At 33.3% G+C, this 20,437-nt stretch overlaps 1 protein-coding gene across 13 annotated transcripts in view; it reads left to right on the forward strand.

Moving 5' to 3' along the window:
- Positions 1–20,437, forward strand: part of MYCBP2 (MYC binding protein 2) — a 282,639-nt gene that overhangs the window by 60,576 nt on the left and 201,626 nt on the right. For all 13 annotated transcript variants that reach the window (XM_078432585.2, XM_078432586.2, XM_060636897.3 and 10 more), the window contains exons 6-15: positions 1,321–1,563; positions 1,763–1,834; positions 3,220–3,316; positions 7,342–7,415; positions 7,549–7,687; positions 9,233–9,309; positions 10,659–10,863; positions 12,424–12,588; positions 14,869–15,027; positions 20,184–20,388. In XM_078432585.2, coding sequence (XP_078288711.1) covers positions 1,321–1,563; positions 1,763–1,834; positions 3,220–3,316; positions 7,342–7,415; positions 7,549–7,687; positions 9,233–9,309; positions 10,659–10,863; positions 12,424–12,588; positions 14,869–15,027; positions 20,184–20,388 — 1,436 coding nt within the window. The remainder of the gene's footprint in view (positions 1–1,320; positions 1,564–1,762; positions 1,835–3,219; positions 3,317–7,341; positions 7,416–7,548; positions 7,688–9,232; positions 9,310–10,658; positions 10,864–12,423; positions 12,589–14,868; positions 15,028–20,183; positions 20,389–20,437) is intronic.

Raw genomic sequence — 20,437 nt, forward strand, 5'->3', positions numbered from 1 at the left:
TTGGCATATTATATAGTAATATGGATATCAATTCTAGATAAAATAGCCATAAGTTTAATATAGCTACTTCTAGCGAAAGAATTTGTAGTATTCAACTATGTATATATTATATACATAAACCTATTATATATATAAGTATATATAGTATAAATTACATATCTTGGCTGAGTGAGAGGCCTTAGAACTGGAAGAAGAGGAGACTGTATCTATGAACAGCGGGTCACTTATTCCTATGAAAGCTCTACCCTCTACAAAGTGCTGTCCAATGGAAATATAATGTAGTCTATGTATGTAATTAAAATCTTTTTATTAGCCACATTAAAAAGGTAAAAAGAAATAGGTGTGGTTAAATGTGTATGTATGAATGATGTATTTCACTCAACTCAGTATATCTAAAAAATAATTTCAACATGTAATCAATATAATATTAAGATTCTGTACTCTTGTTTTTATGCTAAGTCTTCAAAATCCAGTGGGTATTTTGTATATAAAGCACTAACCACATTTCAGGAGCTCAGTAGTCAGTCACATGTGGCTAATGGCTGCTATATTGGACAGTGCGGCTTGGCTGTATTGTTGGATGTGGTAAAAGAGGGACAAAAGGTGAGGAACAGAATTTCCTCTGCTGGCAGAGTGCTGGTCCCATGCTGGTGACTGTTAAGGACTCATTTAATGTGACAGGTATTTATAGCAGGTCTTTGATGAATATTGGATAAATGAGTGCTGAGTGAATACACAATTAACAAATGAGTTTTCATATTATGGAATATTGTTGATGTTGATGGGTATTAGTCATAATGGAGAAGCAAAGTGGAAGAGAAACATTGGAAATTTTGTTTCATCTGTAGAAGCCACACCATTCTCTTATGCTTAAATTTGTGCTTCGTATCATGAAGCATATTAGTAATTATGCATAACATATAAAAGATATTTTGGCTTATGTGTATTCTAATACGGTATAATTTTATTTATATCCAGTATTCATACTTTTTACTAATCTAGTATGTTTCCGTCCACAGAACTTGAAATCATAGGCAGTACTGGTTATTGAGTGTTTTGGAGAAAGATGCAATATTTCAGTGTTTTGAGCCAAACTGTCAGTTAATAATCTTTGGATTTGACATTTTTATTTTGGGCTGCTTGAAATTTGCTTCTTACAATAAACTTCTAGTTAGTACTTTTTACTGATGTGCCAAACCATGATAATTCTGAGCAATTTATTTTCTCATAAATGATGACATATTACTGAAGTATCTTTATTTTGTCTGTGTTTGGGACATTTAAACATGCTTTTTTATTTGTTTCTTGTCTTTTAAATAGGTGCCAATGATACTAAATTCACTACAGAGAAGTGTACAGGCAGTGTTGGTGGGAAAAATTCAAATTCAGGACTGGTTTAGCAATGGCATTAAGAAAGCAGCTTTAATGCACAAGTGGCCATTAAAGGAAATATCCGTTGATGAAGATGATCAGTGTCTACTTCAGAATGATGGATTTTTTCTTTATCTGTTATGCAAGGATGGATTATACAAAATAGGCTCTGGATACAGTGGAACAGTTAGGGTAATGTGATTCCTTACAGTTCTTAATTCTAGCAGAAGTTATCCCTAATTGTGTTTTGTTTTCAGCTTCATTTTTACAGTACTATTTAATTTTGATGTAATCATAATGGAAACGCAAGTATAAAATGTCATCCGTTTATGTTATTTTTCATTGATTATTAATTATGCAACTGTTGATGGGCTTTTTTGTTACTTTGCAGGGCCATATATATAATTCTACATCTCGCATCAGAAACAGAAAAGAAAAAAAGTCTTGGTTAGGGTATGCTCAGGTAGGAGAATATCCACAATAAACCACACTTTTCTTTCTTATAGAGCATGTGGCTTGTACTTGTTCGATCAATAAATAATGTGACTTCTGTTTAAATAGATATGGTATATTTTTACTAATATGGCTAATAACAATGATACAGTGTAGTATAGAGAACATTGGCTTAGAATTCATGAGAGGTTTACTTTTAGTTCTGACCGTGATCTTTACTAGCTGTGTGACTTTGGACAACTCAGTTAACTTATTTGATCCCCTGTTATTTAGCCAAATTTTGTGAATCTCTAGATAAGAATGGAGACCACCATTACCATTAGTAAATATGAATTGGGAATGTGTCCATGACGTGAGTCCAAATTAGAATTTCTTGCCACAAGACCCTCCACTTTAAGCCTAGATCAGTACCTTCCAGGAAACAGTGCGTGGTCTGCCCAGGGGATAGTTACCTGTATGGAGGATCATGCAAAGTATTCCCAAAGAGAAAAGTGGTAGGCCCATGTTGCTTTCTTAATGCTGTGATCTCATCACCTGACTAATGTGGCCAAATGGGTGTCAGCAATCAGACACACTACTACACTCTTCACCTCCCATGAAGAGAAGCGAATGAAGGATGGAAAAGGGCCAGAAGTGTTTATTTCCATACTCTCCCTTCCTGAGAGGTAAAATACAAGCTCCCTTGTGGAAGGATGTTGAATAAATATGTCCCCGCATACCTGTCTTGCTCAGCTCAGTGCTTGTTGTCATCATCAGATTATAAGATATATTTGAAAGGATTTTGAAAATTAAATAAATTGTTATATGAAAAATAATTGTGCTAGATCAACTATTGGGGAGATTTTGAAATTAAATTTTAAATGTCAAATTAATTTCTCAGCGATTGTCTTTTAAAACTTAACATGGTTCAAAACATCAAATTGTTATTTGCCACTATAGTATGTTATAAGGAATAAGGACATGGAAGTATGTCCAGTGACATATCATTCCATCTCAAACCACTACTCTATTCATTTCTTAATATTAACCTAAATATTTCAGCTATATTTCCTTAAAATATTTCTTAAAGTAACAGTAGTCATTTCTATTATTTACTTGGCAAATGATAAAATAATTTTGAGCAAGATGTCTGTACTGGCCTGTGTGGTGTATCTCATATATGTATCTGAGAATGTAATAGGTTAAATTGATACTCAGTGGTATACAATTCCTCCTCTTATTAAAGCACACCTCAGAGACTTGTATTTTTAATGTTTAATCTGTTGTAGACACGAAATTTGACATATTATCATACCTCAGAAAACTATACAGACCTGTATGACTATTGTTTCTGCTAAACAGCTAATGAAAAGATATTTGTACACATAACACAGCAAAATATTTTGTTGTTTACAGGGTTATTTATTGTATAGAGATGTGAATAACCACAGCATGACAGCCATAAGAATAAGCCCTGAAACACTGGAACAGGATGGTACTGTGATATTACCAGGTATGTTATTCAACTAGTCATTTGTTTTCTTTACAGGTAAATTTTAAGAGATGTGCATGTTGGGCCTTTGGACCTATAAACAATGATTAGCAAGGGATAGTACTTGCTTATAAATAGGTTGAGAAAAATCTTGACATACAAAAATGTTATAGTGTGTATAAAGTTAATGCATATGAGGAAAACAGACATCAGAAATATAGCATAAATCATTTTAGTGTTTGTTTTCAAATCACTGCCCATCTGCAGCCTGGTCCTTCACCCTCACCACCAAGACTAATTCAGCTGCTGAATAAGGGGGTGAGGTTTCTTTGTTGCTCCTAATAAAACCATGACTCTGGCTCTTATAAAACTTGGTATGAAGAACTCTCTGTTAATTTTTATTTTTACTTTAATAGCAGTACACTTTGGGTTTTCCTCTTCATATGAAAGGGTTTTCAGAGACAGATTTTAGAATGGATCAGGAATTTTTTTAAATTCCATCATTTATACTTTTTAGTAATACTCTGGTAAGGCACATTGGACACATTTCATTTTGCTTTAATTTTGAAGTTGCACATATGCATTTGTCTCTTAAATCACTGTACTTTCTAAATTCTGGGGCAGTGGATCTTAAATTTTGTAGAACACTGGGCAAATGCATGATATCCATTTTAAAATCTTTGAATTTGCATAAGCCTTTAATGCATAGTGAGGAAGTTTGTTTATATTAAAATCTTAAATGTTTAATGTGTCTGTCAGTAATTTCATGAAGAGCAGCAATACTACTTTTAGGCACTTGACCATCTGAAAATGATCGAGAACTACTTCTGAAGAATACATTGGGAAGGATAATTGCTCCCAAGCTGCTTGTTAATTTTTTAAAGGTTCCTTCAACTTCATCAAACATTTATTCAGATGTTGCTATGCATGCATATATATATATATATATATATATATATATATATATATATATACACACACACACATATACACACACACACACACACACACACATATATATATATATATCCAAATTAGTGTACATGACACCATGTTAAGGTAAATGCCACATTTCATGTGTGTTTCAACAAATAAAGTACTTTGGAAAACATAACTTATTAGAGCTATTTTATAAATCACTGTTTACAGATATATCTACAGGTTTTTTTAAATCACTGCAAGTCCTGGGCCATGCCTCTGGTGATGATGATGATGATGATAATAATTTTAAAATGATTACATGTACCCCCTTATATATACATATATTAAAAATAATAATATTTATTGTATAAGTATATATAAGGAAAAAATAAAAACTAATTGTAACCCCAATTCTCATGTATAAACACTATCGGCATATTGGTAAATATCCTATCTTTTTCCTATGTTTAGATGGACATTGTTGTGGAAAAAAAAAAAAAAAAAAAAAAAAGAAGAGATCATATGCTACCTAATCCTTTCTTTGGACCTATCCCTTTCACTTAATATTCTGCATATAGTTCCAATATCATTTTAATGTTACAAAATACATTCAAATGGAAGTGCCTCCTAGTTTTTTACCATATAAGTTATACTGTAATGAGCATCCCTGTTGCTCTTTGTGTGTGTCATTTTAGGATAATGTCTTGGAAGAAAAATTTTAAACACTCACCCCCACCATGCACACACCAACAGGTAGATACTAATATAAAAGATTTGCTTCTGAGAAACCCTGATCAATTAACAGAGATTGTGACTGAGGAGATTATTTGAAAATGGCTTATGTATAGCTGTTTTATTTATGATGAAAATATGATAAGAATTGACTTGTTAATGTTTTTGTTCAGTTTAAATCCCTCTACATCATTTAACATATGAAATACAACTTTTAACAGTACAAGTGTGGCTTTCTTTGTTTCATGAATACATGCCATATTCAAGGTGAAGAATGAACCAAACTTTGGGAGGACAGTCCCGTGTTGTATGTCTTCCCAACTGGCAGATGTTGCTTGATATTTTCCTGAAGATGCTGTCTTATAACATTACATGCTGGATAAAGAAAGGATAAAGAGAAAATCTTTTTGAAATCATGCAGCAGGAAGACTTGCGCTCAAGCCCGAAGATACCCGGAAGATACCCATCATCATTTTTCCATTTCTTTGACCTGGTCTGCAATTTCTTCAATAGCACTCTTTTTTTTTTTTTTCGTTTTCCCCCTAACTAGGGGCAACTCTATAGTTTTCACATCAAGAAGCACAAGTAAATTGTCAGGTTTATAGATGGTAATGAATACCATATTTAAAATTGACATAAATCTGGTAATTCCTTGAGCTTCATGTTTCAACTTGTCTTATAGTTTAGCTTGTAAATAAGTTATTTTCAACCTAGCATTGATGAACTTAGAACATACTTTTTTCTGTTAATAATCATTTTAGCCTTTATATGTTGACATATCTTTTATATTGTATCCTATGTCATTTACTCTCCATGTCTGGTGACAGATTGCCTCAGATCATGAGAATTTTTGCTACTCTTCTTGCGCCACTTCACTCCTCACCCCTGCATTTATCTGAAATTATAATGAGTTTTTCTTCTTTGCTTTTTAGTTTAAAATCTTACTGCTTAGAGCTTGGGAAGCATCTTTCTTGCGCCTCTTTGTATTCTGTACAGTGGACTAGGAACTCTTTCTTTCGATTTCTCCTCTCTTTGATTACCAAGTCTCTTGGGCTACCAGTGGGCCTTGTCTCCCAGTTTCTATTTCCAGTTTGTGATCACTGAATTCTCTATTTGGTAAGGGTCTGCCTGTGTTTTGCATATTTATAATAAGGAAGTATGCTAGTATGAAGCTCCTGGGCAAAGATATGGAGTAATCCAGCTTATTTGGGTGGGCTCCATTACTGCATTCCAAAACCAGAATTTTACGTTTTGTTGATTCAGGTGCAAATAGAAATGGAATATTATTTTGGTATTGTAATTAATGGAGAGATTCATCCTAGTTCTCTGCAGTTATTTTGAGAAGTGTGTGTGCTTTTATACTTGCTTGCTGAACATTTGTTTTTCCAAAAGGATACAGTTTATATTTAGATGTTGATTTTGCTTGTAGTTTCATGTTGTTCAGTAGCAATCACTAACACATGTTCCAGTGGTCCTTCTGTAATACTGGTATCCCTTGTTACAATGGCATTTGTGCATTATTTTGATCAAAGTAGATAGTGCACTGTTCCACAGAGATACATATCGTATTGATAAAACACAATAATTCCAGCCAAAATATATGAGTGCTTTCAGACAAAAGAAATACATAAACCTAAGTGTGTTTGTTGTACAAAGCAGATGAACATTTAAAATGTGTAGCATGCTGTGGGCGCCTGGCTGGCTCAGTCAGTACAACATGTGACTCCTGATCTTGGGGTCGTGACGTGAGTTCAAGCTCCAGTTGGGCATTGAGCTTACTTTAAACACGCGCGTGCGTGCGCGCACACACACACACACACACACACACACACACACACAAATGTATACATAGCATGCTAAATGTTGAAAATGCTGGGAATAACCATTAAACTTCTAAGTGGAAATGGTATAACCAGTTCTGTTTGATAAAGCAAGGGATATCTGTAGCTGGATGCCATAGACCTCAAATGCAGAAGCTTTAGGTCTATCTGTATTTTTCTGTGACACTAATGACTGTGATGTATGTCTGAAGGTAGAGTGTTGCCTACATTGCATGTATTGAAATGATTATAACCAACATTATAGTTTGTTCATCATGGTGCATGTTTATTATCAGACTACATCTAATACTAATTCATTTTGAAATTAGGTGGGCTTTCAGGTCCTTGATTATGGAAGATTTATAAATGTAAGCACAAAATGTAATAATAGTTGAATTACTTAGTTTCTGCTAATTTGTAATTCTTTATTAAAAAAGCACAGTATCCCTTTAAGTTTAAGTTTATCCTTATTGCCTGGAGAACTCTCATTCTGACTTCAACAGAGGAGTAAAGTCATTTTGTGAGCTATTTATTTATATTGTAATATAATTACTTTTTCCTCTTCTTGTACAGATTGCCATACTGAAGGTCAAAATATTTTATTCACTGATGGAGAATATATTAATCAGATCGCTGCTTCAAGAGATGTAAGTACTCTGAATCATGAATAGCTGGTGTAAATGGAATCCCTTTCTCATAAATTATTTGTTATTAATTAGTATAAAGCCTTGGAAGACCAGTTTATGCAACATAATACTCTGAGTGTTTTCTTTCTTTTAGGATGGCTTTGTTGTCAGAATTTTTGCCACAAGCACTGAACCTGTGCTACAACAAGAATTACAACTTAAACTGGCCAGAAAATGTTTACATGCCTGTGGAATCTCACTATTTGATCTGGAAAAGGACTTGCATATTATAAGTAAGATAGTCAAATAAGCCTTTCTCCCATATTTAAGTTTTCAGATTCTTTATTCTTTTGAAAACTAGTACAGTGTTTTAAGCATTGTGTGTTATGTTTTGGCAGTTACTTTGCTGTTACTATAAAGCAACTTATGAATTAGTATGCATAAGTAACTAGGAAATATGGCCTTTAAACAGAGTGTGTTATATGAACACCATTTGAAGAAAGTGACTAATGATTTTCCGTTTTCATTTTAAATAGAGCAAATGAAAATAAACTTACATTTGATAAGAATTATAGGCAGCACTTAGGGACATCCTTAATTTATATGTTTTATCTTTGTTCAATTATTTAAAATTTTGAAAACTTGTGCTGTAAATATTACTACATTAATATACATAGTTCCCTCATTAAAACCTTTGATTGTTAATTTGAACAGATTTTTAGGACAGCCAGTAGATCCCGTAGATTGTGACAATGGTAATTGGCCTAAAACACTGATTAATAATCTTTCATTTGGATGCAGAAATAGGGACAGCCACAGAATATTTCTGTCTTAGTATACATCCTCCTGCAGTGTCCTTGTAGTAATTAGGATCCTGTTTCCCAGGAGGCTCTCAATTTTGGTTTGCCGTGCTGTTCCAGGTTTAATAGTGCCATTTCTAACGTGCAGGATTCTTTGCAAGACCCACCTTTTTGACTATTATCTCATTAAGTTTAATAAACTTGACATGAGTGATATGCTTTGCCTATTTTATTTAATTATGTAGTGTTTTTATAATTTTTCCATAGAAAGTACTGAAATTTTAGTTTTTAAATTTAAAAAGCTCATAAACTAGTAGTTTATATTAGACAAAATCATAAAATATACCATATGTAATTATTTACTCATAGTTTTAGAATTTGAAAATATGCATAAGGGTCTTTGTTATGTATGCACACATATGTATCCAAATTCATGGAGTAGCCACATGAAATGTTCTTCTGTAGAAAAGAGCATGGAACAAAGAATCTAATATACCTTAATTCAAATATCTGCACGACATTGTTCAAGCCCAAACGACTCTGTGTCTGCACTAACCTCATCGAGTAAATCAGGCAGTATATTTGTGAAAATTGAATGGGATAAGGTTCATGCACTATGTAATGCCTACTACCTAATAATAATGCTCAATAAAAATTTCTTAATTCATTAATTCAAGTAATATTGCTGACATTGGTTTTAAACATTTTTTTATGTTTAAAAGATTAATTTGGCACTAGTTTGGAACAAGTTAAAAATTTATGGTAATTTTATCTTTCCTTGGAGTACGGTACATACTGTTAATTTTTTTTAAGTCAGGAATATGGCATATTTTGTCATCCTTGTTTTTTCTTTTTTTTAATTGAAGTGTAGTTGACACACAATGTTACATTAGTTTCATAGTGATTCAACAAGTTTATTGTCATCCTTGTTTTTGAATGGTACTGAGTTGACCTTTCAATAACTCAAAATAGTGCAAAATTATGATTTACATTGTTCATCTTAAAATATAGTAATATTTATGAGTCTTGTATTATCAGGCACAGGATTTGATGAGGAGTCAGCAATTCTTGGTGCAGGGCGAGAGTTTGCACTAATGAAAACAGCAAATGGAAAGGTAAATTACTCTTTAGTATTAAAAATGAACATCCTATGTTTTATGAGATAACCAATTGGTATAATCAGTTGATTAGTTTATTTACATAGACCACATGTTTAAACATAATTGAAATTTTGATTTTAAATTATTTTATGTTTTTTTAATATGGTGAAGTTTTATTCATGTTGAAATAGTATAAAAGAAAATTGTGAGATACAAGAGTATAAAACTTTATAAAATATTACATTTTTACAGATATTTTAATTATGGAGCTTTTAATTCTTTGGGAATGAATTCATATTTTGAGTTTATTTTGATGAACACGTTTATTGCAAATTTCTATAAATGTTCAGAAATATAAAGACTACAATTTGGGGAAAGTAGGAGCAAGTATAAGTGACAGATTGTAGAGCTCAGTCTGTAGAGATAGAAGCTTCTTTCTTTTTTTTTTTTTTTTTTTTTTTTTTTTCAACGTTTATTTATTTTTGGGACAGAGAGAGACAGAGCATGAACGGGGGAGGGACAGAGAGAGAGGGAGACACAGAATCGGAAACAGGCTCCAGGCTCTGAGCCATCAGCCCAGAGCCTGACGCGGGGCTCGAACTCACGGACCGCGAGATCGTGACCTGGCTGAAGTCGGACGCTTAACCGACTGCACCACCCAGGCGCCCCTAGAAGCTTCTTTCTTATCTCATGGGTGTGAGAATAAAGTGAGGTAATTACAAGAATTTTGAAAATTACAATGACTAGGGGAGCCTGGGTGACTTACTCAGTTAAGCATCTGACTTTGGCCCAGGTCATGATCTCATGGCTCATGAGTTCGAGCCTTGGATCCTGCTTCAGATTCTGTGTCTCCCTCTCTCTCTGCCCCTCCCCCGCTCATGCTCTGTCTGTCTGTCTCTCTCAAAAATAAACATAAAATTAAAAAAAAAGAAAATTAAAATTACTAGGCAATTATGGTATATTAATATGTAGGGTTTTTTACATTAGGAAAACAAGTTGAGAGTTTTATCCATTTCCTCCTCTTGTGAGGTTAGAGTATATTTGTGAAGTATATTTTTATTCATATCTATCAGGAGACTTATAATGGAAGATTATAGATACCTTGAATAGATAAGAAAAAGCTATTATGAACTGGATCTTTAGAAAAATATGTATATTTCTCTCCTACCGATTGATCTCACTGAAGTATAAAAACAGTTTGGTTTCTTGTTATTTTTGTTTTTTAGTAAGATATGAAAGTCTTTTTTCTCTCATGTGAAACCTGGTACACTACCCCAAAAGGCACCATAAATCTCTGTCTCTCTCTTACTCCCTCTTTTTTTTTTTTTTTTTTTTTTTTTTTTTTTTTTTTTTTGATATATAAGATATATTATACTGGCAAGTACCAGAGTCTTGGAATCAAGCAAGGTGGTCCTTCAGCAGGAAAATGGGTTGAACTACCAATTACAAAATCTCCAAAGATTGTACACTTTTCAGTTGGACATGATGGTTCTCATGCCCTTTTAGTTGCAGAAGATGGAAGCATATTCTTTACAGGATCTGCTAGTAAAGGAGAAGATGGAGAGTCAAGTAAGTTGACTAAGAAACTGGACATTCAGTAAAAATATTGTGGAATTTATTAACATAAGGTATATCAATTTCAGTAGCCTTACCAGATTAACCTTACCAGATTAATAGATGATTTTACATTGTGGCATAATCAGTTAATAGTGTACTGTTCATTAAAGAACTGGGATTGCTGATTTCATTGTAGAGTTGATTTTCGTAAATTTTTATATATACTTTTTGTATGTATATATTGCTATTCATCTGTTTTGCTCATTGGTGTTATTATTAAAAACGTATTTATTACAATATATTATCTTAGGTCACCCAAAATTTTATAAGGAATATATATTTCAGAATGAAGTAAACCTTTTGTTGCCTTGTATAGTAGCTTTAGTTATGGGTCACTATTCTTGGTGTTATTTCTCTGTAATTAAATCATTCCTAAACAATGAAAACAATTTTATCTATCTTTCCTATATTTCTGTTCAGTCTTTCTCAAAGTGCCATTTTTCTCTTTTTGTAACTTCCCATATACTTTACATGTTTTAGCACAGTGGAGTAGCATCTTATGAGGATTAGGTTTGAATTCAACATCTAATGTAAAAATCATGTGTAAATAAAAGTTACTTGGGAAAAAAAACGCATAATGTGTATTGCCATCTCAGAAACTTGAGCACAGCCAAGTTTCCTTCTAGCATTTGGAGGACCTTGTTCTTTCTTTGAGCATGAGATAGTGTAGTTGCTGTATACATGTATATGGGTCATGTTATATGAAAAAGTATAATGGTATTTTAAGTCCCAGAGTTGTGCCCAGCATAGCAATATGTTTTTATTCTGAAAGGCATCAAGAACTGGGATTGACCAAAGGAACAGAAGATTGATATTCCTCGTCTTTTGCTCATTTCAGGGATTTAGTTTTTGATAGCAGAGGCTACTTGGATCATCATCCACATTTAAATTTATTTACTCTTTCTCCATATATGTATTTCCCATCCACTAACTGGGTACTTAAACATGTGTTCAATGAATGAGGAACTGATTTCACTTTCTAGGATCTAGCATAAGAAAGCATGTGAGGTAGAGTTTGAGAGAAAAGGGAATTTATATACATATATAGTTATATATGATGGTGAAATGGTGTTTATATATATATATGTATATGTATATACATATATACATACATATATATGTATATGTATATACATATATACATACATATATATACATATACATATACATACATATATATACATATACATATATATACATATATATGTATATGTATATATATGGAATAGTGTTAATAATGTGTAAATAGCTAATACAGAGATTGAGGTCCCCAGAAGTTTGTTAGAAATTGGTGTTTCTCATTGGAAATTTTAACGTATAACAAAGAAAAGGATCTGACAGTGATAGCCTAAGTATTAATTAACCATATGAGGCTTGCAGGTTGACTCATTTTAATTGACATGTTGGGAATCCCAGGCCTTTGTGAAAATAAATAAAGTGTGTCATAAATGCATATATTTTTATTTATACATAGATGTCTTAAATTAATTTTGTTTTGTGTTATTTTTTAAGCTAAGAGCAGACGGCAATCAAAACCCTACAAACCTAAAAAGATAATTAAGATGGAAGGAAAGATTGTGGTGTATACAGCCTGCAATAATGGAAGTAGTTCTGTTATTTCTAAAGATGGAGAGCTATACATGTTTGGGAAAGATGCCATTTACTCTGACAGTTCAAGTAAGTTCAACTTAAATACATTTCACTTTTATACAAAGAAAGTCCAATACTAGACATTATATTGGAAAGATATGTCTAGAAAATTAACAGTTCTAGCATATTTTCTTTACTTTTTCCACATTTCTTTCAGCGACGGACCATACCTGCCTGTCCACCAAGCTGTGACACACTGTCAGTTCTCAATAAATATATATTGGATAAATGCACAAATTTTAATCGGTGTTAGCCAGCAGGATTTTAGCAAGCAATAGCTAGGCTAAATACTGTTTTTAAACTATACAAGAGCCCACTCCCAAATTTTGATTCACTCTGTCAGTTGAGGCCAACTGAGGATCTAAGTATTACCACATTAAGGCAACTCACATATCGTTTGAGTAGAGTTCAACTTAATAATTAATTGCTAGAAATATTCAACACGTCATTTCCCCAGCATGAGACCATCGCTTAAACTTCCAATCAGAAATTTTATTCTATTTTCCTTTTTATGAAGAAATTCACAGGCTTTACATATTCACCTCATATAAAATCCTGCCAAGTGGGCTGTCACAATCATACTCATTTCTTAAGGGCTAGAAAGAAAATCTAGCAACCAAATATGACAGATTTTTGCAATTAGAGTTTATAAATGTAAAACTCTCTATTTGGCTAGTCCCACCCCACATATCCACTCATTACAGTAACTTTTGGTTTTTCAGTTACTCAGTCACATGGCAAGTAATTCTTAAGACTCTACATGTACAAGACAACTGTGCTGGGAACTGGGGATATAATAGTAAATATAGGAGAGAGAGAATCCTTCCATAACTATCTAAATAGGGAGATAAGTAACTCATCAATGATAAATCAGTTACATTACCAAAATCATTTCCCCAGGGTACTACCAAGAACATGTCATGTGAGCATTTAAATGAGTGTAGGGAAAGCTTTCCAAAGTAGTAGCTAAGGTAGAGCTGCACTGGCCAAGCTCCAAGATTAGCCCTGCCTAAAACTACTGGCACTGTTCCCAGCAATAAGACAGGAAGGATTCACAAAATGTTGTATTTGTTTTGAGGATCTGGGAGACAGTTGGGCATTATTCAACTTAAATATTAGATAAGTGTGGTTTAATGGTTATGGATACAGACCTAGATCCTGGCACTGCCACTTTTTAGTTGGCTAATAGCTAACTTAAATTTTTTAACTTTTCAGAGATTACTTTCACTTTTTTCATCTTCAAAAGGGAGCTAATGACAGTACCTGTTTCATATGGTTGTTATAAGATTATAGGAGATAATGCTTATGAAATGCTAAGCACAGAGCCTAGCACATGCAAGGGCCAAAACATGTCAGCTAGTACTGTTAGTAATAATAAGTAATATTGCTAAATATACATATCTTTTTCAAGTATACTAAATACTAAAAATGGAAAGTTTTGAGCTAAAAAGACCTAAGTAATATAGGGTGGAAGAGAAAGTCACCTTAGGAAAGTAGTATCTGAGAAAATAATAACATAATATTATAATAATAATAACAGCTTTCCCAAAGTGTGATACAAGAATTATGGCTTTTGTAATTTAAATAAAACAAACACTTCAGTTTTTAACTCTTTAGTATATAGTGGAAATACTCAACAATCTGATTTTTACCGTTGATTACTTGATAAGGTTAAAAATGCTTTAGTCAATTTAAAATTGATGCAAAAAATACTAAGCTTATATGGGTTGCATTTGGATATGGCACATACAATGAAAGTTATATGTGAATAAGTGAGGTTTAGGAACTGGCTAAACTAGCTAGCTATTGGATTGTGGAAGAAAGCACTGTAGGTTAAAAAGGATTGAAAAATGCTGCTTTGGATCATCTCACAGGTTTCTACAGAAGCAGTGTTATTTCAGTATTCCCCAGCAAGTATTTTATTTTGTTTTGCTGAGACAAGTCAAAGCAGGTTAAGTACATGATTTATAAGCTCCTTTGTTCTTGGACCCAGGAAAGTTTCAGAACTAGTGACCCTTCTGAGGGTTGTTGAGAAGTGTTGACATTTAGAAGAAACATTCACGAGAAGCATTTGTCTGAAGTCTGGATGATAATGTGTTAAGATTTTGAAACTTCCTTACAAACCTACAAAATTAATTTGCTGATACCTGGTCAGTCTTTTGGCCATGTATTTCTAATTTTTGTGGGTTATTTTATCCCAGAAATAAAAAATTCTGTATTGAGGTGGTCCTTTTACAATACTGATGATTTACTAGACTCAGAAAGGTTTTATTGTTGTTTCTTACCAAATTTGTATCTTTCCTACAGGTTTGGTAACAGATTTGAAGGGTCATTTTGTAATTCAGGTAGCTATGGGCAAAGCCCATACTTGTGTTTTAATGAAGAATGGAGAAGTTTGGACATTTGGTGTAAATAATAAAGGACAGTGTGGACGAGACACTGGTGCCATGAACCAGGGGGGGAAAGGTAGGTGTTGGACATGTGGATATTAACTTTGTGGCCTCTTTTCATTAGGTTTTCAGAACAGTGTGGTAAAAAATCTTACTCTTCGAAACAAGTGGCCCTTTAATTTCATACTTATAAATTAGGAAAACCACTGAATTTCTTATTTATTTGGTATTATATCACTGAAACAATCGAGTATACTTTAGACTTTTAATTTTTGAGCAAATGAACTTGAATGTTTTTTCTTTTTAAGTTTGTTTGTTTGTCTATTTATATATGTGTATGTATGTAATACAAGTAATCTCTGCACCCAACATGGGGCTTGCGCTCATGACCCTGAGGTCAAGAGTCATTTGCTCTTCCAACTGAGCCAGCCAGGCTCCCCTATTTTTCTTAATTTTATATAAAATGTAATAGCACCTCTTTGATTTAGCATTTTGGGTGACTATTCTAGAAAAGTGCATTTTTCAAACTCTTCATTATTAGTTTCTTTTATACCACACATTTTTAGTTTAGTTTTTTTTTTTTTTTTTTTAAGTTTACTTATTTTGAGAGAGAAAGCGTGGAAAGGGCAGAGAGAGGGAGAGGGAGAATCCCAAGCAGGCTCCATCAACAGAGCCTGATGCAGGGCTCGAACCCAAGCAGGGCTATATCATTACCTGAGCCAAAATCAAGAGTTGGACTCTCAACCCACTGAGCCACCCAGGCATCCCTACACATTTTCAGTTTTAGCCATATTTGGCAGCAGTCTATCTGGCAAATATCATCTTCCTTTTTAAGAGCACATGCTACCTGCCATTTAATCAGTTCCTGACAACTGAAAATGATCTTAAGAATATTTGACCCTTTACCAAGAGCTGAATTGCAGATGCACCCTATTCACCATATGCTTTTCCCTAACACAAAGGGTATTGACAGGAAGAGGAGTTTATCCTTTGTCATGCTTGTGGTTTTTTGGTGTTGGTAATGGTTTATGTCTACTTCATTCTTGCTCTCAGTGTTTACTTCCAGCTGCTATCAGTGCTATCCTGTACCCTTCATTCCAATTGCTGGTTTCTGTTTTTAATTTGGTGTGGGCTGAAGAATAGGAAATAAATACATATTATCAGAACCAAGTGTTGAACTGTGTTCAAAGTACAAAAGAGTTTGAGGATTAATATTTGAGGGTTAATATTTGTATGAATTAACATAAACAGGTTTGGGACCTTCTTGATGGCAGACTCATCTGAATATCAAGAGGCCACAATTTTTTTTTTACCATATTCATATATGCGTGTACTTAAAATGCTTTTGTTTTTAAAAAGAGTAAGTCTGTTAGAGCATATTGATTTTTAAAAGGAAGGAAGAACAAAAGAAAGGAAAGAAATGGATTACTCCAAAATGGAAATATTTTTCTTCTTGCTAAAATACTGAACCATAGTTTTGGATAATACCTACTAGGCAGAAAGGAGAGAAACAGTTTAGTTTTAGTTTTCTATGTGTAATATAAATATATTTTCAGATTATGTTTTATAAAAGTTTTGAACTAAAAAAAAATTATTTCCCTGTTATTCTGAAACTCTTATGAAAATTTGGCATATATTTACACCTATGTTTTAGAGTATTACTGTAAAATTTATAATAGCCAAAATAAAATTGTTAAAGGCTTTTTTTACTTTGTAAAAAATCATACCTACTCTGCTAGTAAGTAATGAATTAGAAAGCAGACTAGTAGTGTAATACATAAAATGAATACAGATTATATAGTCATAGGGAACACAAAGGGTTTTTATGTATCTTTTTTTAAAAGAAAGGAAAAGTACAGAAAATAAGATTATAATATGAAAAAATTGTGTATCTAGCACCATGCTTTATTTTTCAGTAAGAAAGTTATAGATAAGTGCCCTGTATTCTCCTTCCAAGATTTATTATTATACTCCCTCTTTCTCCAGACCAACCACAATCATCACTTTGATCCTGTCATATTTCTGTATTTTTACTTGTTATATATTTTATATGTAAAATGTGTTACATACTCATGTTTTATATGTAAGATACTTTTATAAGTGCCAATCTATATTTTTCTGCAAATTAGGAGGTTTATTTATTTAGTCTCACCATTGTGTTTGAACTCTGTCCATGTTGGTACATATAAATCTAAATGATTCATGTTAAGTGCTGTGTAATAAACCATACCACTAACATGCCAAGTTTATCCATTCTCCTGCTGATAGATGAGTTTATTTCTAACTTTTCATTCTTATCAATAATTTCAAAACCTCTTTTATTCATGTCTCCTGGCAAACATCTGAGATTTCTCAAGTGTAATTTCTGGTGTTGTAGATTTCAGCTTTGCTAGATTTTTCTTAAAAGAGGTTGTATCAATTTATACTCTGATTTTCCACATCACTCCTAGAGGTAGTATTAACATTCTGATTTTTGTCAGTTTGATGACTATGACATTGTATTTCATTATTTTTTTTATTTGTTATATTGAAGTAAAACATACATGCATCAAAATATGCATAAGTGTGGATCTTGATGAATTATCACAAACTGAACACATTCATGTAATTGGCACCTTAATCAAGAAATAGTATATTACCAGCACCCTAGGAATCCCCCTTTATGTTCCTCTCCAGTCACCATCTACCTCTCTAGATAACGGCTTAATTTAGTTTTGCATACTTTTGTATTTTATATAAATAGAATTATGTCACATGAACTTTTGTGTCTAGTTTCTTTTCACTCAACTTTGTTTATGAGATTAATTTATATTGTTACAAGCATTTATAGATTGTTCATTTTCATTGTTGTATAGTAATCAGTTGTGTGAATATATACCACAGTTTTGGAATCTTTTCTCATATTAATGGACATTTGGGTGGTTTCTAGTTTTGGTTTTTATGAATAAGGTTTCTATGAACATTTCTGGTGAATGTTGGTGAAATTTGTATGCTTTTAGGCATATAACTATGAGTGGAGTGGCTGGGTCCCTTGTTTTTTTTTTTTTTTTTTAATTTGCTTTTCCTGATTGTTAGTAGTGTTAGACCATCTCTTCAAACTTCTCATTTTACTTGCCTTCTTATTGATTTGTGGGAATTTTTTATATATTATATTGCATGTGTTGCACATATCTTTGACTAACTGTGGCTTAACCTTTGCATTTATTTTAGGTTTCTTTTGTTGTATATAATTTCTAAATTTTGGTGATAAGTTTTTCATTGCTTTTCTATATAAATTTTTTCTTCATATAGTCATGTTGGGGGCCTTTACTTTTAATATGAATTAGAATCAGTTTTTCTACTTGGTATTATGATTGGGATGCTTTGAATTTAGAGAGTAATTTGGGGATAATAGTTATAGCATTGTTGGGATGATTAAATGAGTACGTAAACCCAAATGCAAGTAGACCCAAATGCAAGTAAGTGCTTAGTATATTTTAGCTATCATGATTATTAAAAACATGCACTCAAGCCTTCAGAGTTGCTTTATTCTAACTCTATAAGTAGTTGTCCAGTACTTGGCTATTTAATTTCCTAGCCTGTATATAGATTAGAAGTGGCAGAGATTAAAAGAGGCTGTATATTCTACGAGTTTACTTCTTGATTAGACAGACCTATACTGAGTCTGTTACAAGTGATAAGAGAGTAAGGTTGACTAAGAATAAGAGATAAAATGAGTAAGGCATAACCTGGTCTTTGACGATCTAAGTCTAATAGGAAAAACAAACATAAAAATACTTTATTCCCATAAATTTACTCTTTTATTACAGTCTCTTGTAACACTACTTGTTTCTTCATAATTCTATCACAGTTGTATATTTACAGTTTTCTTGTATGGTATTTTGATAAAAAGTCTGTCTTTCTCGCTAGATTATAATAGCTCATTATCAGAGTCCTCACTGCCTAGAGCAGAGGTCTGCAAACCATAACCTGATGCTGTGTCTGCTCAGTGGCTTATTTCTGTGTGACTCTTCAAGCTAAGAATGGATTTTACATTTATAAGGAGTTATTTAAAAAAAAAAAAAACGTGACAGAGACTTGTGTAGCCTACAAAGCCTAAATTTTTTGCAGTGTGGCCCTTTACAAAAAAGTTTGCTGACTCTCATAAAGGAACACTTGGGTCATCCGGAGTAGATGTCCGATCTTTAAAAAGTTGAACAAGGGGCCCCTGAGTGGCTCATTCGGTTTAGGGTCCGACTTCCGCTCAGGTCATGATCTCATGGTTTGTGAGTTCGAGCCCCGTGTTGGGCTCTGTGCTGACAGCTTAGAGCCTGGAGCCTGCTTCGGATTCTGTGTCTGCCTCTCTCTCTGCTCTTTCCCCTGCTTACGCTCTATCTCTCTCAAAAATAAATAAGCATTAAAAACAATTTTTTTACAGTTGAGTGAATTGTAACACAATTCTGTAAGTTGTAATTGAGGCATAAACAGGCTTTGAGGAAATAGTGACTAACTCCCTGCAAAAAGTAGTAAGTCCTTTCATGGCAGATGACTTCCGGGCTAAGTTTTATTGAATGCTGAAGAGGAGTTTCTCTGGTAGATGAGGTAGAGCGAGGCATCTGGTAAATGAGGTAGAGAGATACAGATGGAGCAGGGATGAGCAAAGGCCCTGAGCATGTGAAAGGACATAGTATGTTTAGAAAGCAGAGGGAATTTAGGTTCAGACAGAATGTAGTTTGCATGGAAGAAATGAGGTTACAGAAAATCCGAGGGCCATGTTGTAACTAACTGTATCTTGCTGAAGAGTTTTGTTCTTTTAAAGACCATGGAAAAACATTGGAGGTTTGTAAATTGTGAAATCATAGGGTCAAGTATATGTTTTAAGAAGCTGATTACCAGTTGTGGAAGGATATTCTAGAGTGGAGGGACACATGGCTTAGAGCATAGTTGAGAGACTTTCTGTGGTCTGTTGAAGGACAGTGTTGGCAGTGAAGATGGAAAGGAGGGACTAAAATCAGCAAAAGTTAAAAGTATGATTGGCATAAAGTAACGGCTAAGAGGGGTTCCTGCCTTCCCTCTTTTTGCAAAAAGGAAATGAGAAAAGCATTTATTTGTGGTCCCTAAATTAAATTATATTTTTGTTACTTTCTGTTTCAGCATTCTTTTGTATATTCATTTGGATTACTATATGTGATGTGTGTTTTTTAAGACATGAGAATAATCTACATAAAGGTTACAAATTGATCTGTCATGTAGGGTTTGGAGTTGAAAATATGGCAACAGCAATGGATGAAGACCTGGAAGAAGAACTAGATGAGAAAGATGAGAAGTCCATGATGTGCCCTCCAGGCATGCATAAATGGAAGCTGGAACAGTGCATGGTGTGCACTGTCTGCGGAGACTGTACAGGTTATGGAGCCAGTTGTGTCAGTAGTGGGCGTCCAGACAGAGTCCCCGGAGGGTAAGAAAATGATTCATACTGAAAAAGTAAAATATGAGTAGAAAATGTG

Source organism: Panthera onca, chromosome A1, assembly GCF_046562875.1.
Source record: "Panthera onca isolate mPanOnc1 chromosome A1, mPanOnc1 haplotype 2, whole genome shotgun sequence".
NCBI classification, from domain to species: domain Eukaryota; kingdom Metazoa; phylum Chordata; class Mammalia; order Carnivora; family Felidae; genus Panthera; species Panthera onca.